Raw genomic sequence first — 23,820 nt, 5'->3', positions numbered from 1 at the left:
TTGTGACGATATCGCATTAGCATGTACTATTTATATTTTATATATTACTATTATTGCCAGATTTGTCGAACTACCCTCATTCTCACTCGTTTAGTATAGGATCAAGTATGAACTGGATTTGCCATGCAAACACCCAAACGGGATACGCAATTCTATACCCCTGCCAAATTAAAAAGCAGTAGAAAATGGTAAACAAGCTAGGCCTTTTTTCTGAGAATTATAATTTGAATTAACCACTCATTTCGTTGAGTAGGTAATATGTTTATGATGATAAAAATAACCATTATCATGAATTCTAATGATGTGGTGATGATAACTTCTTGCAAAGCAAAGAATATTCTAACTAAAAGTCATAACTATATGTATTAAAGATGTATTATGTTAAAGGCTAAGTTTCATGTGCCGTTCTTCTCAGGACTATTCAGTCATATCATACTATTTCGAATCGGCAGTTTTTGACCTTTAATAAGTGGTTTTACCCAAAGTCTAAATTTTCCAAGAATTTGGCATAAAAAAACGCCTTTCGGTGTTAGTATAGAGCCGCATACTTAAGTTCTTCGGACACGTCTCCCGGAGCGAAAGTGAGTCCACCGAGCACCTTGTCGTGCAGGGCAAAGTGGAGGACACCAGAGGGCGAGGAAGGTTTACCATGCGATGGACCGACCAAATTAGGTCTGCTGTGAGCGGTCCATTGAACGAGTGTACTAGGCTGTCCCCCAGCAGGGAAAAGTGGCTTATGCTCTTGAGATGAATCACATCTGAGTGATTTTAAATCCTATTTTTTATTTGAGTTTTGCTTTTTGAAAATATGTTTTTGATTTCCGTTAAGTACAGCACTTGCAGCCAAAAATATCACCATTTTTTTATGTAGTTGAGTTATATGCCACACTCACACTTAGTCATAATACTTATTTAACTGTCACTGACGTCAGACAAATAAATTAGGATCACAACCGACATTCACTTGCCACCATCGAACAAAACAGAAACTCTAGTGGAGAGACGTAATATTGTGTTCGTCCTTTTTTTTCTTAACAGATTTTGTATGTTGTGATTTCGTTCATGTTTATTATTATTGGCTTAGCAAATCCAGGCTAATACTTGATCTTAGACTTTTTCGCGTCGAAATTGACTATCTTCACGATGCTCACTACTATTGGTTTCCTGTTCGATTACAACTCGATGAAGATTACACTCACTAATCTGTTTAAGGGATGAAAGTATTTAATATATTATGAAATTTTAATTATTTAAAAAAATATTTTCGAGTGAGAGAGAGCAACTTCTGCGAATGCAGAATTTTTAATTATCACACGGCGTATATGTTAAAAGAAAATTAAAAGAAAAAAAAATGAGAGAACAATTTATGAATAGCGGCATAGTTAAAGCCTGTTCCATATCGATAATAATGGCTATCTGAAGTTCGCGATCGACTCGTTACGTGTGACACTTCAATAGAAACACGGACACAAATTACGTGGAGAATATTTCTGTATTTATTTATATTTTATCATTTAACGATACATAAATAGATATAGAAATAACTTTATTAGCAATATAATATAACGCCTCATATAATTTTATATACTAATTATATAGGTACTGCTGCAAAAAATGTCATTTTAGAGTCATGCCAAAAAAATTGCCTCTTACACCCTTAGGCCTGGGACTACCCTATCCTTTTTATGCCCCGTGCGAATATATAAGAACACATGAATTCGAAAACACAGTCTGCGGTTCAACCTTTTGCGTGGAGCTTCATAATGCTCATTCGTAAGGACTCAATAAAATATTACTATGATCTAAGTATGATACAATATTGAGAAGTAGTCTTAGCTGTTGTTGTGTCATGAAAAATTATCATAGGAAATAGAAAAAAAATGGCTATATATAGATTGATGCATCTGCTTTACTCAATAACTCTTGTGTTTTTTTTTATTAATTAATTTTTTTTTACTTACACATAAGTCATGACGTTTGAGTATTAATTTGTAAAATTATGAAGCTGTAATTATTGATTTAAAAAAGTGACAATGAGTTTCTTGCTACTTCTTCTCATTTTAGATCAACCTTTTCCGAAGTGATGGTAAATGGTAAAATGTTATAACTTTTGGCATTCTTGTCATTTTTTGACCTAACTGAATAAATCTGATATGATTTGAAATATATTGCGAAAGGAAAATGCTTACTGTTATAACATTATTAAATAAATTTTTAATGTAGCATTAAATTATAACAGTACATTAAATACAAACCCGGACCGGTATACCTTAGGGACCTTCAAGAAAAGAGCATACTCCCACCATAAAGGCAGCCAACGCATCTCATCATCTCTCAGCCACCTGTTGTTGTGGATGTCCATTGGCGGTTGCCTCACCTCTCCCCATCCCGTGAGTCTTGCCCGTTTTCCCCCCTCTTATATAAAAAAATAAACTTACTAGGATTTTCTTAGTAGCTATAAGTACCAAATGTGAAAAATGTTGATGCAAGTGTTTTGTTAAACGGAGAGGTGATAAAACCGGTGGAATCTGCTAAATTTCTTGGCATTACTCTGGATTCCAAATTACAATGGGGCCCCCATATTGAAGGATTGGCGAACAGACTTAGTTCTGCAGCATACGCTGTTAAACTGTTAAAATATTATACAATTAACTGACATAGATACGGCGCGACTAGCATACTTTAGTTATTTCCATAGTATTATGTCCTATGGTATATTTCTGTGGGGTAGCGCTGCCGATATTAATACAATATTTGTGCTGCAGAAGAGGGCTATTCGCGTTATTTATATCCTAGGCCCTAAGGAATCATTGAGAGCAAAATTTAAAGAAACTAACATCTTGACTGTTGCTTCTCAATATATTCTTGATAATGTAATGTTTAGTGATAACGTATTATATATAAGTGAATTTGCTAGAAACTGTCATAACCATAATGTTAACACCAGGAACAGACATAACCTTGTAATGCCTACTACTCGGCTAAGTCGAGTTAGCAATTCTTTTGTGAGGTGATGTATATGCTTTTACAACAGGATCCCAGAAAATGTTCAAAACAAAAGTATTACGATATTCAAGAGAAAATTTACGTAAAAACGTTTGTGTGGTAAAGGTTACTATAACATAAATGACTTTCTTAATTTTACCACAGATTGGGAATGGAGCGACCGCCCTCAGGCTATTATATAATAAGTTTAATTATTGTACAATATTACTTTGTAAACATATTTTTTGATGAAAATAAAGCCCGCCGAATGGGTGGTAGTTTTTTGACTTTCAATAAGTGATGCCACATCCTATTTTGAATAAAAATATTTGAATTTGAATTTGACTCGATTATAATTTTCTACGTATTAAAACAATTTTAAAGTTATTCAAATACAACGTGGCACTACTCCATGGTTTCAGAAACTAAACTATATGCTTATTATATGTACACAGAACAGGTGCTTCAGTTAAATAAAAAAATATATTTAATCATGTGTGAAAAATGTTAAGTGGTATCGTTTTACAGTAACCTTGTACATGTGTTAATGCAAATGTGGTTCTTGCCCGCAAGTTTACAAACTCTTGCCTTTTTTGCAATAAGAATAAGATATGTACCAGATAACACTTAGTACTATTTATTGGACGAAGACAATACTGTATTTAATAGCAATATAAGGTATTTATTATGGACCATTATAGTAATATAAGCTTTTATTTAGATATAAAACTTTGCATATATAATTATATACATACATTAAAGATATTCAAAGTCAAAGTCAAATAAACTTTATTAAATTAGGCTTAAACTAAGCGCTTTTGAATCGTCACTACAAATATTTCTTTTAAATTACTGAATTTACCACATGTTCGTAAAAAGTTGAGCTCGTGAGAAGAACATACTAGGAACTCAACGGCCACTCTTTTCAATCAAACAGAGTATTTACAATGGCTGTAATTATTTAGCTAAATATCTATCTATGTTTGTCTATGTCTATGGCTATGCTCGGGATTGCCTGCGGGATCGAATCTGAAATGAGGAGAACCAAAGTCACTGACATAACCCAGTTGGTTGCGAAACTGAAGTGGCAGTGGGCAGGGCAAATAGTTCGACGGACAGAAGGCCGTTGGGGCAGAAAAGTTCTCGAATGGCGACCACGTACCGGAAGACATAGTGTGGCTAGGCACGTAGACACGATGGACCGACGGTCTGGTCAAGATCGCCGGTATATGTTGGATGAGGGCAGCGCAGGAACGATGGTTGTGGAGATCTTTGGGGAGGCCTTTTTCTGGCAGTGTACGTCTTCCGTCTGAAATGATGATGATTATCTGTTTGTTTATTAACAAATTAACGTACAGTTTGTAGCAACAACATATTTAAAGATATCCTAGCCGTACTAACCTAGCATATCACTCCTGCATCAATCGTATTTGTCGCCAATTTAATACAGTTTCTCAAAATAATCAGCAACTTAATTTATTTAATTCCACATCAACCTGTTTTCGTCATAATGTCATTGAATTCCTGCGTAAGGGAGCTAATTTGTAGAAATTACTATTATTTTTGTTACACTACTTTAAATAATCTGTATGTCTCTAAATCTTTTAAACATGCCAGCTATTGATATTTTTGCTATGTGTCTTTTCGTTTTAAGTCTCCTTGTTGATATTTTTACATTTGTGCATAAATATTGTTGGTTTATCGAATAAAGTAAAATAAATAAATAAATGTCTCTGGAACTTCGACCACTCTTTTATGTAGCTTATCCTAGACCATTTCCTGCTATCGTCGTTAGTTTTTCTTGACCATTTTATGTATTGTCTGTGCGGCCCGTCCAGCGCCCAGCCTAGCGAAACTCTCTAAGAAAAAAAAAAACAATTCACTCGATTGTATGAAACGTGCAGTCATTGATATATTGACAGATTACGGGTGATAAAGGAGATAGCTGAAATCCACTACGTTTTAAGCAACTGTTTCAGCAACGCTTTCAAACTTAGCCGGATTATACTTCGTGGGCAATCACGATACTGTAATTACTACTTATTCAAACGTCTATCACTGCACGTTTCATACTAAAATAAATTGCAATTTTTACTTAGGCAATCCCGCCTCTTATTACGTAGTATTTACATCCTCTTTGGCAGCGCCATTTAAGTTTTCTTATAGCATAAGTGACAGTTAGTTATCTTTGTCACTCTTATAGATAATTTCTCATTCTTTATGTTTTATTAATCTCTTCTTCCTCCTAGACCTTTTTCCCATTTACTTGGGTTCAGCCTTCCATGTCCTTTTTTTTCATTCGGCACGGTTTTGCGCCATGTCAGCTATTAAATGAGCTTCTTTCAAGTCTTTTTGGACCGTCGTCAACCAGGTGGCAGGGGGTCTTCCACGCGTACGCTTCGTTATTGGCATGTCTAGGGCAAGCTTCACTATATGATCGTCTGGGCGCCTTTGAATGTGACGGAACCACCTTAAGCGTTTCTCTTTGACCTTCTCGACTATTGGGGCAACTTTAAAACTTCCTCTGATGTACTCATTTCGGATTTTGTCTAGAAGTGTGACACCCGACCAGCGTAGCATGCGCATTTCTGTCGTGTGCAGCATTTAGGTGGTGCTTGTTAGTCGCCCAACACTCTGATCCATACAAAATAGCAGCTCTTATAGCTGTTTTGTACAACTGCCCTTTGACTTTAAGCGGTATCTTTGTGTCACACATGACGCCTGTGAGTTGCCTCCACTTCATGTTTTGTTAATGTTCGAAGTAACAACAATATTGCTCAGTAGATAATATTAATTACTTATAACCATGCGTTGCTTTTAGTAAGGCAGTACGCGAGTAACCATTGATCGGTCCGGTCCTAATTACCATTAACCATTACAGGACTGGTCCGAGTAACCATTTTAACCAATTAATAGTAGAAATCCGCTTACTCACAAATAGAACCATTAATTATAGTTATTTAACAAGTGTCATAGATTAATTTAGTACCTTAAGTAAATAAATACTTTTACCATAAAACCAATATATATATCTACCCCTAAGTGCACCCCTTTTCATGGTCCTTCGAGACTAAGTACACCCCATTTCAATTAATATTCAACAATTTTAACTATTATAAAAAACAGGTGTCCTCGTCATTAAAAAGCTTAAATATAGATTAGTTCGTTAGTAATTAGTAGTAAATTCATTACTTTTATTTTTTGAAATTTGTTTTTAGCATTTTTTAGTTTAGTAACGTTGTGCATACCTTTAATTTAGATATGTAAATAGTAACACTTTATTAATGTTTATATTATTCGTACTTATATGTTAAATTATGTATCTAGTTGGTAAGGCTTAATAAATAAATAAATAAATAAACAAATACTAAGAGTATTTATTCTCAACAGAAATGGCTTCCACATACTTCAGGTAGATAGACATTGAAGAAATCTCATCACTTTATTCCTAAATTTAAAATATTAAATATCATTAATGTGTTTCAATCAATAAATTTTCGTATGATATCCTTGAAATGTTATCTAATCTGTCTTAACTGATATCATACAGAGAAAGAAACATTTGTGTTTTTTTATGTATGTTTGTAATGTTTTCACACAGAAACTACTGGACCGATTTCATTAGAACACCATTAGAAAGCTGCATCTTCACTGTGTGACATAAGTTATATTACAAATTCAAAAAAATAGGGATATCTAATAAAAATGCAATAATATAACCCAAGGTGTGAAAAAAATAGTCATCAGAAATCTGTCATCGCGTGCGCTGCGGAAACTATTGATGTTAGAAAAAAAAATGTTCTACAATACGTAGGTCACACTAAAAGTTTTGCGTAACTTAAGAAAACAACAAGTTATAACTAAAATATTATGTTTATTGCTTTTCAAAATACTCTCCTTTTACATTTTCGATCGAACCATTTTTAAAACAGGAGGACCACAGATCTGAAGACATGTTTTTCTACGTGCTGATTGAACGCTATCATATGAAAATATTCATATAAAGTGAAACCTATCATCAAATCTTTGATTTTGGGAAAAATACAGTAATCACAGGGTGCTAGGTCGGGGCTATGTGCAGGATGGGTGACGAGTTGTACTTATTCGGAAGCTAAAAATGTGTGTTGTCGTCGTGATGTAGGAGAACGCGGCTTTTTGGTCGTCTTTCGCGATCTTTTTTTTACACCCTGGGTAAACAAATGGTAGTATACCACTCGGCACTAACACTGTTTTGATATTCAAGTGGAATTGTGCAGAAGGGAACCATTCCAGAGAAAAAAAGCGATCTTTTTCTACCAACATTTCCCCCCGTCTCACTTTTGTTGGCCTGTTTTCATTTTCAAACACCCATTCACAAGGTTGCTGTTATATTCGGGTTCAAAACAATAAATCCAAACTTCGTCTCCTGTGACAATGTCATAAACAGCATAAGAATGTCCGTGGTCGTACTTCATTAGCATCTGTGAGCACCATTCCACTCGAGGCCGCTTCTGCTCCGCTGTCAGTTCATGAGGGATCCAACGACAACAAAGTTTCCTAACTTTCAATTCTTCGTGAAAAATTTTCTGAATTTGGCTCATACCAATCCCCAATAGTCCTTGAATTGTCTCATAGGTAATCCGCGGGTTTTCTTCAATTAGCCGCTTAACATTAGCCACATTATTTTCGATGACGGCAGTTGAGGGCCGCCCTTCAGGAATTTCGTCATGTAAAGAAACCCGACCTCTCTCAAATTCAGCAAACCGTCGCCTCACGGTGCTAAAGCAAGGTGCTTCTCTCCCAAAAGCATTTTGAATACGAGCGGCACAGTCTTGCGGAGAGAGAGAACTTTTAAAATTATAAAAAATGATCGCTCTAAAATCTTTTCGACTTCCATTTTCGTTGTGCACGTAGAACTTTGATGTGTGATAAAAAACAATTGACAAATGATTTCCCGCGAATTGTTTTTTTTTACTAAGAAGGTTGCAGCGTTTCAAAAAATATAACATTCGAAATTCCAATCCGATTAGCTAGAAGCGCAAAACTTTTAGTGTGCCCCGTGTATGTACGCGAGTGAAACTGCGGGACATTGCTAGTATGTTAAACCACACACACAACTGCTTTTTTTGTCCTATTATTGCATATTAAAGTTGTTTGTTTTACTTCAACACAAATCATCTAACTTATTAACAATGCGCTCTAACATTGAATAAATTCAAATAGATTATATGTTAGATGTTGGCAAACAGGTCTTAAACCAGTTCGGCTAACGACTTAGCTGACACAGGCGTTGCGAATAGCATAGCCAGAGTTACACAACACAGTACCGGTATCCGAGATTGGGTCAGATATTCTGCAACTTTAACTGGGTTTAATCTAATCTACAGTTAATATAATCGATTGAATGACCGAGTTTTAAAAAGGATATGTTATATAACATTTGCCACATAAGGACTTAGAGCGTACTTAGACTATTTTTATGACAGTACAGTATGGATGTGTGGCGGTCCTCCACAGTGCGGTTTTCAAGGAGCTTTCTTCCACGTACTACAACGCTGTGGAATGAGCTTCCTTGTGCGGTGTTTCCGGGACGATACGACATGGGTACCTTCAAAAAAAGCGCGTACACCTTCCTTAAAGGCCGGCAACGCTCTTGTGATTCCTCTGGTGTTGCAAGAGGATGTGGGCGGCGGTGATCACTTAACACCAGGTGACTCGTACACTCCTTTGTCCTCCTATTCCATAAAAAAAAAGTAAGGGACAAGACGAGCAGGACGTTCAGCTGATCGTAATTAATACACCCTGCCCATTACAATGCAGTGTAGCTCAGGATTCTTGAAAAACCCAAAAGTTCTGAGGGACACTAGCCAATTGCGCTCGTCACCTTGAGACACAAGATTTATTAATTAAGATTATTTGCCTAGTAATTTTCACTAGCTCGGCGCCCTTATGACCGAAACACAATAATGCTTACACATTACTGCTTCACGGCAGAAATAGGCACCGTTGTGGTCTACCCATAATCTAGCCGGCATCCTGTGAAAAGGAGCCTCCCACTGGACTTAGAGACTTTGCTCAGACTTTACCTACATAAAACTAATTCGAGCTGCTCCGTACTGTCAAATGGATCAAGTTGTTACTGGGGTGCGCCAGACCAGAGACTAGTTGCCAGACTAGTCTAAGTACGCTTTATAGGTCTCAGCCTTAGTTTTTCTTCTTGCTTAAGCAATATCGCAAATATGCTTGTGGATAAGCAGATTGCTTTCAATATCAGTCCAAGTCTCTTAAAAAATAAGTATCGGAATCCCTAAATAACGTCATCATTTAAAATAACATTATTTGATTTCTCGCCTTATAATTTGAGTTCAAGTTTCACGAAGTGCTTAAACAAAGGCTATAACCCAATTAATTACTTGATTGAAGTTGTTGCAAGCTCTGCAACTTTTACTGCAATAGAAACCTATTAGTTTGAGACGAAAATAAAGCAAGTCATTTGTTTTTAGTTTCAGCTTGCTATTTTCTATATCAACTTCGATAAATTGACCAGGAATTTTGATTAGCCTTTTCGGCCTTACGAATAAACTTATATTTGAGCATAAACCATGAACATGTGAAATTTTTACAAATAGAGATATTGCTTATGATTGGTTTACTCGGACGCATAACGTATTTTCAATAATAGCTAAGTATATTAATCAAACAAGACTCCACACTATATAAATATACATACAAATTGTACTATCCACTAAATCCATTCAATTTCACTTATAAGATATACACAGCACTAATGTTGCACAATACGTCAGCTGTATAGCTACAGGTATACTGCTATAAGCATTTCGGTGATGCGAATTCACGAGATTATATATTTTTTCAACAATTTTATATCGTGTGCGTCAGTAATGAGCACGTCGGTGACGCGAACCCGTAAGATTATCCCCTACCAAAAAGTGCCAACCGCGGTTTAAGATGTTTTCACTATAACATAAAAACTCGTCACATTTTCGTCACTCTGAGTGCCCTTAAAATAAATCCTACATAAAGATTATTTGACATTGACTTCTTTAAACATAACTCACTTGAAAATTAGTCTTAATTATAATATCTTAGAATTCATTATCCAATGTTACGATAGTGACGTAATGACTGACCTCCTCGATACATTTTTGGTAGTAACAACTTTCGCTTTTACAATATGAGCTCCTTAAACATATATTATGTATTCAGCTTTATAAAATAGCGATAATAAAATGTGCAAACCTGTTATTTTCCGAGCGGTAACCCCTCAACTGGTGGTCCGTCTAATTATTTGGTGTTTTCTATAACTTTTAAAAGTTAAAAGATGATCACGAAGCATCCTTAAACAAACAATGAATTCAAGCTCATCATGCATGAGTTTATTATTTATTACTTTTTATGATGTACTAGCTGACCCGGCAAACGTTGTTTTGCCATATAAAGTATAATTCACGCGATAGTTTTATAAGTAATAAAATATTGCCTATATTATAGCCTGTACATCATTTTGTTCTATTGTCAATAGTTTATGCAGCGCACGCAAAAATAGGTTTTCGATTTTACACCTCGTGTTACAAAATAGCAATTTTATTACGGACCCCTAATTTTGAAAAAAAAAAAACATAGCCTATAGCCTTCCTCGATAAATGGACTACCCAACACTGAAAGAATCATTCAAATCGGACCAGTAGTACCAGAGATTAGCGCGTTCAAACAAACAAACACTGCAGCTTTATAATACACTGGCCTTCAAAAGTAAGTATCACACTTTTAAAATTGGGATAACGTTTTAAGTTCACAAGATATACTTTCGAAATAAAAAGGACTCCAAAGAGAATTTAATTTTATACATAAAAACTTTACAGTCGGTAACCTTCTTTTAAGAATTGGCTGAAAAAAAACTTCAAAAACAAAACCATTCCTTTTTCAAAGTGGACGTTTCCGAATTACAATTTTACCATTTACATTTTTCTTTCTGTTTTAAATTTTTTCAAGGTCGATGGGTCTTGTTTTAAAAATTTATGCTAAAAAACACATAACATTTATTTATCATGCCTCTTTCAGTTGAAGAATGTGCTAGGATCATGGCTTTTCTGGAACTAGGCATCAGTATGCGCCGCACTGCAAGAATGGTGGGTGTGACGGTACGAACGGTCCAGAAGGTAAAGCGAAGGTACGAAGAGACTGGACACCATCTGAGGAGACCTTGTAATGGCAGACCCAGGTGTACCAGTGCCCGAGAAGATCGTTATATTATTTCCACTGTGTTAAGAAATCGCCAACAAAATGCAGTTGAAGTCCAGCAACAGCTACTTCAGACCCGGAGGGGCTACATTAGTGACAGTACAGTGAGAAGAAGACTTGCTGAAGCAAATTTGAAACCCCGAAGACCAGCGAGTGGCCCAAAACTCGAGAGACAGCATCGAGTAGCGAGACTGCGATACGCCCGTGAACACATGCAGTGGGATGAAGAAGAATGGTCAAGAATTTTGTTTGCAGATGAGTCTCGATTCTCCCTTTACACTTCTGATGGAAGGTGAAGTGTTTACAGGCGACCTGGTGAGCGATACCTTCAAGCCTGAGAGTCCAATAGGGTGGAGGCAGTGTACATGTATGGGCTGGCATATCTTCAGAAGGTCGCACAGAGCTAGTAGCCATAGAAAATGGCACCCTCACTGGGCAAAGATATGCTCAAGAGATTCTCAATGAGTATGCAGGGCCGTATTTAGCAAATATGGGTGATGGATCGATGCTGATGCATAATAATGCCCGGCCACACACGGCTCATATCGTACGAGAGTATATTCAGGAGGTCGGTATCAGCGTGATGGCTTGGCCATCAAGAAGTCCTGATCTCAACCCGATTGAACACGCCTGGGATGAGCTTGGGAGGCTAGTCAGAAATCGCAGACCACCACCTACTACCCTCAGGGCACTAAAGCAGGCCCTGGTAAGAAGAATGGGAGAATATTCCCCAACATCGGCTCCGAAACCTAGTGTTCAGTATGCCAAACCGGCTCGAAGCTGTAATCAGAGCTCGAGGAGGCAATACCAGTTATTAAAAATTAAATAACATGTAATACATTTTAGTTGAATTTTTTTACACTAAACTAAAAATGTCTATTTTCAATGTTTTATCTTTTTTAAGTTAATAATGTTACTAATGTATAATTTTAGTTTCTAAGAATTAAAGCCTACACAATTTGCAACAAAACATTTTTAATCTTAAATCTCTACCTTCTATAATTAAGAAAAAAAATTAATTTGAAAAGTGTGATACTTACTTTTGCAGGCCAGTGTATTAGTATAGATTTGATATTATTTGAACACGTTTCATATATTAGATGCAGCACCTTACGAACTAATTTGTTATGTATATTACTGCCATTGTAAAATACGCGATTGATTGAAACGAGTGGCCGTTGAGTTTCTTATATGTTCTTCTCAGGAGCTCTGCTTTTTACGAACATATGATTTTTTTTTAATTAAAATAAGGGACGAGAGTGGACGTTCAGCTCATAGTAATTAATATCACCTGCCCTTAACAATGCAGTGCCGCTCAGGATTCTTGAAAAATCCCAAAAATTTAAAGCGGCACTACAATTGCGCTCATAACCTCTAGACATAAGATGTAGTCTCATTTGCCCAGTAATTTCACTAGCTACGGCGCCTTTCAGACCGAAACACAATAATGCTTACGCATTACTGCTTCACGGCAGAAATATTAGCCTTTGTGATATCCATAATCTAGCTGGCATCCTGTGCAAAAGAGCCTTCCACTGGTAAATTTCCACTGGTAGATTCAGTATTTTAAAAGAAATATTCATAGTGACGATACAAAACCTTAGAAAAATACGCAAAGATGCAACGTAAAGCTAATAAAAAGTATATTAAGACAACGGCAATCAAATTTCTAAGAAGAACTCTGTGTTAAAAGCATAAATAAAAGATTCAAAGATAATTATATCACTTCATAGTAAAAATATTCCCTAATGAGGACCGCGATACCTGAGGTGCCACGAAAGAGACATTACTCGTATTAAATCTTGCTTATGGCGGCGTGTGTTGAAATATTTTAAGTAACCAAATACCCTTTTTTTTCGCATAATTCTTGGTAAAAGGATAATAAGTGATTGTTATTTTTCATGGGCCCTCATAAGGTAAAGGCTTCCCACCTTTCAAATTCAAATATTTCAAAATATGATGTGATATCACTTATGTCAATAACTACCTAAACTACTTCTACTTTTTTTTATGGTTACAATGTAAAATCGTACAATAAAATGTATTATTTAATAGCCTGAGGGTGGTCGCTCCATTCCCAATTTGCTCCTTCAGCTCTACTAATAATACGAGTATCGTCAGTGCGCACGGTTTTTTATAACCCTCCTTTTTCCTACGAGTACTTTCCACTATCTGATTGATTTATAGTCCACCTTTCTGTTAGCCAAGATAAATGTGACCGTCTCATTGTCAGTCTGGTTTTAAGGGCAAGTACATTTGTTGCAATTGCAATTTCTAATAGAGAGAGGAGAGGAGATACTGGTAACCAATCAGGTTTCTTTATTTCCACATCTCCTCTCTTCTTAGCTTCGTTGGAAATGGATCAAGCGCAGAGAAGAGGAGATGTTTTATTTTCTTTGATTGTGTGCCGCGAGCGAGCAAGGGGCGCGGCATAGCGGAGATGTGAGATGTCTGTAGTCGGGCGGCCTTTTTCCTCGCGTCTCGCATATCCAAAAGCGTCATTTATTCGATTGACTGATCCTGAATGCAAAAGGCGTTCCTTCTGTGTTTTTAACCGACTTAATTAAGTAGTTTAGCGAAGTATTTTTATTTAACTCAAAATAGAAGAGGCTCCAAAAATGTTCTTAAAAAATTACATTAACTCTTGTAAACATACTATAGTCATTATTTTTACTTGTAGCGTTATTTGTTATTGATGTCTGTTTTTTTTATAATATCTTCCGTCAAAAGCTTAAATTTGAAGAATTAATTGTGTTTCATCCAACTCTAATTTTCCTCAAGCAAATTCAAATATGTATAACTTTTGTAACAACATGACGTCTTCCTTTCGAGCTTTCACAGCTCACATCTCTCCGCTTTGGTAGAAATAGCCTGACAGCTTCGCGGCTAATCTCCTCTCGTCTGCTCTTCTCTCCGCTTTGGTGGAAACCGGGCCTTAGATACGCCATGGCTCTTTTTGCTGTTATGATATTTTCCGCTTTTTTGAAAAGATTTATATTTAGCAGCCAAAGAAATAAGGAAGCAGACAGGTTAATCTGAAATATATTTATGTAATCTGATACACAAAATACCCAGAAATTGAATTTGTAATTCTGTCCCGAGATTACGGAACAAGTTTACTGCAAAGTTCAAGAAACTTATAACGTCTTGTCAAATACCAAAGCAATGGATATCGCCGAAATGTATGGATTGAGTAAACGTTTGAATGTTCACAGTTCGTTGAACTCGATGTATGTTTGTTTTGATCATCAACACTATCTACATTCTACTCCGAGTATCGTATATAACCAAGATAAAGCATATTTAAAACGCAACAATGCCTAGATTTTTTTACTCTATATTTAATATTATAATCTAAATAATTAATTTATAATGCGACACTAATTTGTTATGGGCAGGGCGTATTAATTACCATCATCTGAACGTCATGCTCGTCTGGTGCCCTATTGTCAAAAAAAATATTAAATAGTATTTTCCTGTTTGCAAATTTTAAAATCAAATCAATATGCCTGATCTCATTTAGGTAAAACGACAATTAATACTGTCAAAAGTTTACAATTACCACCACTTTTGAGGTTGAGGTTTTATGAGAAGAAGATTCAAAGATAGTTATTGCCTTTTCTTTTAAATCACCACTTTTTTTATGGAAAAGGAGGAGAAATCATCGCCGCCCACATACTCTTGCAATACCATATGAACTACAAGAGCGCCACCGACGCTTTTGTCCTTTGAATGTTTTCGTGTCACTTTTTAGGTACGGTATAAAGAGGTTCTATTGTATACTGCCTAATTCTTTGTTTTTGTTATAAATCTAACAGCACTAGTTCAAAAGTCAGACTTGTCTTTATATATTAACACAGCTTTTATTATTTTTTCCAGATAAAAATGGCGTTAAGGTGGTGTCTTCTAGCGATTGCAGTGTCAGTTGCGCATGCGCAGTCGAACTACGGATCACAAGCGAATAATATCGAATACCAGGGCGACGGACTGCCTGAACAAACTATTCTAGATGGAAAGGTGAGGGTTTATGTCAACAACCAACGACAGATCATGAAGTTGTGCATTGAGCATGGGTCATGATCTCCTGGTAGGAAGTAGTTCATTTATTACTTTTTCAAAAAAATATTTTTATACAAAAGTGTACGAAGTTCACGTTTGTCATGCCTATTTTATATCACATATAATGCATATGCAGTAGAAGATGCAGAGAGAACTCACATTTCTCATCCAACACCAAACTATCAAACAGATCGGAGATGACGTGACTGTCAAAGATTCGAATGCACAAGAGATTTTTTTTAAGAAAATACGGGACAAGACGAGCAGGACGTTCAGCTGATGGTAATTGATACGCCCTGCCCATTACAATGCAGTGCCACGCACAATTCTTGAAAAGCCCTAAAATTCTGAGCGGCACTACAATTGCGCTCGTCACCTTGAGACATAAGATGTTAAGTCTCCTTTGCCCAGTAATTTTACAGCTACGGCGCCCTTCAGACCGAAACAAAGTAATGCTTACACATTACTGCTTCACGGCAAAAATCGGCGCCGTTGTGGTACCCATAATCTAGCCGGCATCCTGTGCAAAGGAGCCTCGCACTGGTGAGATTATAAGCGGTTATCATTTGCCTTATGAAAACCCGTGAGTTTATATATTGTGCCTTACCATAAATGAAATGTTCAAACGCAAATTATAAATAAGTCGGTCTTTAAGATCAAGAAAGATTAACTGGAAAAATTCCCAAGTATAGATATAATAATATGTTATGGTCCCATATAAACCAATAACTCGTGGCCCAAGCATAGTAAACTCGAAACATTGAAATATAATTCCATTCAATATATCTGTTATCAGATCGCGACGGAAATTATTCACTTTGTCTTAACGAGCAGTTTGTCTGTAACATGGTTTGTTATGCAGATATATTGATAAATAGATAGAGCATTGCTTTGATCTAGTGCAGTGTTTCCCACAGGGGGGTAATTTGATAGCTAAGTGGGGCAATTTAAAAATGGACTCCACACGACTTTAACCCTTTCGCTTTGGGTTATTTAAATGCAATGCTAGATATCGGTGACAAATTAAAAAAAAAAGTGAATTCCAAGAATGTTGCAAGAAAACTTTGATTACCGTTTTCATCTTCATATTTAGCTGAATGTGGATTTAGTGCTGTAAATGATTCACTGATAAAAAAAATCGGCTTGATATAACACAACGCGGAGTCTTGAGATTAAACCTAAGTAAATTGAAACCTAATACAAAATCTCTGTGCAGCAAGAATCAAGCGTAAGTCTCGTACATACTAAATGAATATAGAAAAATCAATATTAAAATATTTTTGAATTTCAGTTTTTCATTATATGTTTTGAAATTTACTTACGATTTATAACAATTTTATAGTGATTTCTTCCTAAGACTTATCATTTAAATTTCTTTAGGAAAAAAAAACAATTTTTAAAGTTTAAAAATGATGTATAGGGGGGCATACAATTATTAGAAAAGTTAAGGTGGGGCATAGCCTTAAAAAGGTTGGGAAACACTGATCTAGTCTGTTTTAGTTTGAAAGATGACGTTTGTGTAGACATAATACAAATACCTTTTAAATATATTTTTTTATGGATGAGGAGGTCAAACATATTTGTATGTAATGTGATAGCCGCGTCTTATACTCTCTTATAGCACCAAAGTTAAAGTCGAATAAACTTTATTCAATAATTAGGCTTAAAGAACTGAACAATATAGGAAGAGCTACAAAATATAAATATAGACACATGATCTTGACTAGATCGTCGGTTCATCTTCTGGGCTCCAAAACTGCGTCTTCTGTTACGTGGTCGCCATTCGAGGACTGCCTCAACGGCCATCTGTCAGTCGAGCTGTGTTTCCACTTCAATCATTGCATGTGTTGATGCAATGACTAATTATGACAGTAATAACGATCATTATTTTCACGAAGCATCCTTACACAAGCAATAAGTTCAAGCTCTAAAGGTTGATGCATCCAATATACGATAATTTACATTTATACAGTTAATTCTTTATTACTTTTTATGAAATAATTTATATTATTTAAACACGACTCATACATTGGATGCAGCAACTTAAAAACTGATTTGATTTGTATATTACAGCCATTGTAAAATACTCTATTGATTGGAAAGAGTGGCCGTTGAGTTTGTTGTATGTTCTTCTCACGAGCTCAACTTTTTCCGAACATATGCTAGATTCAGTAATTTAAAAGAAATATTTATAGTGACGATTCAAAAACGCTTAATTTAAGCCTAATTTAATAAAGTTTATTTGACTTTGATTGCGGTGAGGGTCAACAGTTGTACGTATTAACCCACCGACGATAATCTTAAAAGTTATATAGCGTGGCGCTAAAATAGCGACATTAAAAAAATAACTTACTTATAAAAATATTCAAAACAAAAATACATAATTTACCTACACAAATAAATTTTCCATAATATTATTTCGAAACATCCTGTAAGAAATCTAGTAGCTGCGTATACCTACTTCGTGCCGTCTTATACGTCCACGTAAGGGTGATTAAAATTTTGTTTCCTAAATATATAATTTCTTTGTTTGAAAATTTAAATTATTTATTTTAAATTTTAGAATTATATGCCGCTCTGTATAAAATCGCATATAATTTGATTTAGTTAGTATAAAAAATCATTTGACCAAATTTTTTTTTAGTTATCATTCTGATATTTTCGGAACGATTTCTGCAATATTCCCAAAATCTGCTATTTATTCATTACCCATTATGTTTCTACACACGTAATAATAGTTATAATTCAATGGTGACAGGTATTTAGAAAGTGGTTACCGACGGTATCAAAATTACAAAATACTATAATATTTAACAGTACGTAATTTGTTTTAGATGTTTCAAAGACCTCAACTTGTGTCTCATTTTCTATATCAAAATATAAAATGAACCAATTTAATTCAATTAATTGACATCTAGTTACTTCACGATGACATATCTATCTAAAAAAATTAAAGCTCCGTCTATGATCTTCCGTAGTCACGGTCTACATTATTGAAGGGCCACATTCACTACAAACTACTAACATACCGCTCAATGCAACTATTGCGAATAAACTGCGCTCTATATGTGCGCGTTTCCATTTGCATGCGAACTTTATATTATGATTTGTAGATAATACGATTCACGTACAAAATTTACTTCATGTGACCTTTAACCTATAGGTTAAAGGTCTATATTATAGTATAAACTATATAATAATAACCAACGTAATCAATTAAACGGTATCGAAAAAACTATTAAACTCTTTATAAAAAATGTGACGGCTTACTTAAAGGTCATGTCAACTGGCCTAATTTTTTTTTTAATTTTTTTCGCAATACTTAGCTTAACACTTAGAGAGCCTAACACATCACATTGTCTTTATTTAAAGGATGTCAACAAAATATAGATAAAAGCCCTTCTCACCTCTGGTCCGGATTTCCCATACATCAGGAAAGACTACCTCCTGTCCCAATTCGGTTAAATCCTACTAATATTATAAATGTGAAAGTTTGTATGTCTGGATTTATGTTTGAACTTCTGTAACGCAAAATCTACTGAATAGATTTTGATGAAACTTTACAATAATATAGCTTACACACCAGAATAACAAATAGGCTATAATTTATAAAAAAAAACTATAGTGTGAATTATACAAAATATAAAAGAAGTGTGATTGTTACTAATGAATACAACTAACGCCATCTCTTATCAACTAGCAAGGAAAAGATCAATACAATTTATATGGCAAAACACCGTTTGCCGGGTCAGCTAGTATTTAATAACGCTGAAAACGCTGGTGGTGAGTAATACTGATTGGAGTCAATATCGTATCATGTGACAAAGGAAACGCGTTCACAATAGAGATAACCGCGGGCAAATAATTAGCCGAACAGATTTATAGCGACAGCGCCGGAGTGGAACCAACATCAGTTATAATTTACTTGCAATTACACCCGCTGTTAATATACCGCGGTGCATCACACGTGGGAATTAATGCCGACACTAATTACTGTTAGGTCATTGGATCATTGATGCTGAATCAGCTTTAGGACTACCCAGAAATACAGGATCCAAATAAATTTGACAATTTTGCAATAACATCGAATAACACAAACACAACAAAAATTCAGAAGGTCAAAATTCAGTAGCTAACAATAAAATATCTCCAATTGTAATGGGCATCCCACAGGGTTCAATTCTCGGGTCGATTTTGTTTATAGTATATATCAATGACTTACCTTACTTTATAAAGGACAATCATAATATAATATTGTTTGCCGATGATAATTCTCCTCTGACATTTAGAATCAATTAACAATTAAGGTTAATTATGATGCATTCTCCAGTTTTGTTCATTGGTTTAATCTCAACAAACTACTTCTTTATGATGAGCAAACGAAAGTTAATTAAGTTTCTAGTGCAAATGTTAAAAAGAGTAGCCACCTATGTAACAACTCAATGGAGCTTAATTGCATCCTATAGAGATGACTGAATTCTTAGGTATAAGGTTGGACTCAAAACTGCAAATAGAAAAAAATAGCAAAATTCGGTTCGAAGCATTAGATAACTTACTGATGTGTATATGATTAGAAATTCTTATTTAAGCTGTTTTCACAGCGTAATGTCGTATGCAATTCTTCTCTGTGAAAACTCGGCAGAGATTAGAAAGAACTTTATTTTACAAAATAGGGCTGTAAGAGCTATATATAAACTTGGACCCCGAGAATAAGAGATAAATTCAAAGAAATAGAAATACTAACTGTTACATAACAATATATATACGAAAACCTGTTATATGTCCACAAAAATATTAACACACCTTCTGTAAATGGAGCGACACATACTATATAAACACCAGACAAAAACATAATCTTGTGTTGCGTACGACTCGTCTCCACAAAATGAGTCATTATGTTATGTTATGGGATATGTATACATTTCTATAATAAACTCCATCATAGATATATAGATAGTTACTGAAACGCTATAACAGAAATAAATATTTTTTGGGAAATTGAAAATTTGGCAGGAATTAGAGAAAAAAAAATTCTCGCATCGCTATTTTAGAAGTGCAAATAAATATAAAAGTCAGTCGTCTTTAGAAGCATTTTATCATTACGTAAATCTACAATAATTCTGCAATTCTGCAATGCAAATATCCTATTTGAACTAACAGATTATGATTTCCTAGACAATAGGACCAAGTTAAACACTTAGCTTTGGACCCTAATTGTAGTAGTTATACATGAATTTTAATTCTTTCATTTACGACCTTCATATGTATTTGTTTCAGGTTACGAAGCTAGACGATTTAAGTCCTGTGATATTTTTAAATAGAACGAGGGCGTCGCTCAATTGTGCTGCCGGATCCATGCAAGTAAGTTTGTTATCAGCAGAATAAGGCTCAGAGTTTGACTCACGGTTCCGTACACCGAATATGGCAACGATGGTTACGTAATATTATGAGCATGCACAAATAATATTTTAAAAACAACAGTAAGCGTAAGAGACAGTACTTCAAAAAGTTGATGAAAAACACAACTTTTACAATTTCGAAAAATTTGATGTTGACCTAATAATTTTCTCTTTCTTGACAAGATATAATTGCATATGATATTATATTGATGACGGTTTTCTACTAAAAACAATAAATATTTCGCAATTATAATATAACAAAAACAAATTCGCTGGTACTTGACATTTGGCCAAATTGCCACAAAATAGTACAAAATATTTGGTGGTGGTTCTAAAGCAACTTATTAGTTTGTTTAAGTGATATCCCTCACTTTTGGGATTAAATATACAAATTTAATTCATACTACAATTATTGGACCTCATTAACTGTTTAGATTTTAAAGAGCGACATCACAAGTCAACTTCCTAATATTCAATTATTGCCACAACCTGAGAGTTGAACAAAGACATACCAAGATTTACGGTCGATGCGTCACTTGGATGGTTGGTTCAGTTGATAAGAGCGCTCGGACCTGAACCCGAGATGCGTGGGTTCAAGCCCCGCATCGTCCATAAATTTTGGTAACAATTAAATTTGTATGAGCAACTTTATGTTTGTGCAGATGGAGCTTAAGTTCAAAGAGAAGTTCTATGGGATCGCGTACGCGGATTTCGACAGGAACTCGGCTTGCCAGGTCGTGGGCAAAGGAGCTACGTCGTACAAGTTAGAGCTGCCACTTAAGGGATGTGGAACTAAACAGGTGAGGAAAGAAGTCTTGGTTATAGGTTTTTATGAGAAAGTGACAAGACATGTCGTGTAAAACATGTCACCTTACACTTCACAGTTGACTGGTCAGGAAAGATTTGGTATTAACTGGAACGTGAACAACGTGTTAATGTGGTGCATTTTATAGGAACAGAGGCTAAACAAGCATAAGGATGACTCGATGTTAAGTGATCACCGCCGCCTACATTCTCTTGCGTATGAAGACTTGCCGTGCTCTACTTATGACGCCCAGCTTCCGGTATAACTGCGGAAAATCTTCCACAGCCTGCAACTATACCAATCAAAATATTACATTTCATCGGTGTGCCTAATTAAATTAACCTGATGTTTATTTAAATAAAATATATGGCGATAATTTTTCAACATGAGATTTTAAATTTATATTGCCGTTATTTTGCAAACAAGTCGATATTCTCTGATTCCAGGACCCGCTGCGAGTCTTCACCAACAACATAGTGGTGAGGTTCCATCCTGGACTTGAGATGGACGGAGATGAAGTGATCACCATTGTATGCAGATATCCACCTCCTGTCGTGCCTGTTCCCAAACCGCTTATTGCCATGTAAGTATTAGAAACCACAAATAATTAATCAATATTGTACTTAAAATAGCAACATTGAATTAGGCGTTATTTGGCAGAAAATCCACTATTAGATCATCATCAGCCGGATGACGTCCACTGCTAGAAAACGGCCTCCCCCAAAGATGTCCATAACGATCGGTTTAACGCTGCCCATCATCATCCAACGTGTTCCGGCGGTCGTGGTCGATTCTCGGTCCATCTCGGGCCTACCAATACCGAGTCTTCCGGTACGTGGTCGCCATTCGAGGACCTTTCTGCCCCACCGGCCATCGGTTCCACTTCAGTTTCGCAATCACTTGTGCTGTCAGTGACTTTTTTTCTCCTGAGGATCTCCTCATTTCTTATTCGAACATAGCCCTCTCCATTGCCCTCTGAGCGACCATGACCATTCTCATCATTATCATTATTTAAATTGCCACTATTATATTTTTTTATTAAAATCAGGGACGAGACGAGCAGGACGTTCAGTTGGTGGTCATTGATACGCCCTGCCCATTACAATGTAGTGCTGCTCTGGATTCTTGAAAAACACAAAAATTCTGAGCGGCAATACACTTGCCCTAGTCACCTTGAGACATTGTCGAGTCTCATTTGCCCAGTAATTTCACTATCTACAGCGCCCTTCAGACCGAAACACAGCAATCCTTACATTACTGCTTCACGGCCGAAATAGGCTCCGTTGTGATATCCATAAACTAGCCGGCATCCAGTGCAAAGGAGCCTCCCACTGCTGAATGCTATAAATTAATAACTTTAGTGTCAATTCATCTGGGTTTTCTTGGTTTATATGTAGAATGCAGCACTCCTAACTCTAAGGGCGGTTGCGGGAGAATTTTTCCTTCATAATTTTAAGAAATTTATATAAAGAAAAACATAATAGGTGTAAGTAGCAAGTGAGTTTTGCTCCCACGACGACAACCAGATAATTTGCACCTTCGATCACAACCTTTACTTGTCTTTGTCCCCGTTCATATAGACAAAGACAGACTTACAATGTCCTAGCGTAAGGACAAACAAAACGTGCGATAGATAATAACTATTACGAAGGTACAGTACGATAGAAAAGGAAAGCGAATCTATCTATCTTTTTATGGCAGTAAGGGATGAGACGAGCCGGACGTTTTGCTGATTGCAATTGACATGATCTGCCCATTACAAGGCAGTGCCGCTCAGGTTTCTTGAAAAACCCAAAACTTCCGAGCGGTCACCTTGAGACATACGATGTTCAGTCTTATTTGCCCAGTAATTTCACTGCATCACGGCAGAAAAAGGCGCCGTTGTGGTACCCATAATCTAGCCGGCATCCTTGCTGTTGTCCCGTTGTTGTTATTGTGACTGTACCTGATTTTGATCCACAAGTCGTAAAAAGTCAGCCACGCTTGACATTAGTTCCTTACTATTTTGAAATAATTTTGCCTATATATTCATTTCATGTATTGTCATGTAGTCTTACGCCGTTGATTACTTAGCTGTTTTCAGCAAATTCATATCTTTTTGTCAATTTCAGACCAGAAGCAACGGGTCCATTGCCTGCAAAGGCCCCACTGGCCGGTACCCACATCCTGATGATAATCTGTGCCATACTCTTCCTGACTTTATTGCTACTGGGGCTCGGAGTCTCCTATCTATGCCTCAGGAGAAGAGCTCTGCCAGTTCCAAGAAGACTCATCGATGATTCATCAGCTTCTATCATCAGCAGAGAGAGCATACAGGGTATGGGCGTGGCT

General features: G+C 36.0%; 1 protein-coding gene across 4 annotated transcripts in view; it reads left to right on the top strand.

Moving 5' to 3' along the window:
• Positions 1–23,820, top strand: part of LOC126964639 (titin) — a 124,086-nt gene that overhangs the window by 82,008 nt on the left and 18,258 nt on the right. For all 4 annotated transcript variants that reach the window (XM_050807871.1, XM_050807872.1, XM_050807873.1 and 1 more), the window contains 5 exons: positions 15,106–15,243; positions 20,563–20,646; positions 21,347–21,484; positions 21,936–22,072; positions 23,601–23,806. In XM_050807871.1, the coding sequence (XP_050663828.1) occupies positions 15,112–15,243; positions 20,563–20,646; positions 21,347–21,484; positions 21,936–22,072; positions 23,601–23,806 (697 nt within the window). In that variant the 5' untranslated portion in view covers positions 15,106–15,111. The remainder of the gene's footprint in view (positions 1–15,105; positions 15,244–20,562; positions 20,647–21,346; positions 21,485–21,935; positions 22,073–23,600; positions 23,807–23,820) is intronic.

The sequence above is a fragment of the Leptidea sinapis genome, chromosome 5 (assembly GCF_905404315.1).
Source record: "Leptidea sinapis chromosome 5, ilLepSina1.1, whole genome shotgun sequence".
Classification (NCBI taxonomy): Eukaryota; Metazoa; Arthropoda; class Insecta; order Lepidoptera; family Pieridae; genus Leptidea; species Leptidea sinapis.
Note: the sequence above shows the minus strand (reverse complement) of the source record. Positions and strands in the feature narration are given on the sequence as shown.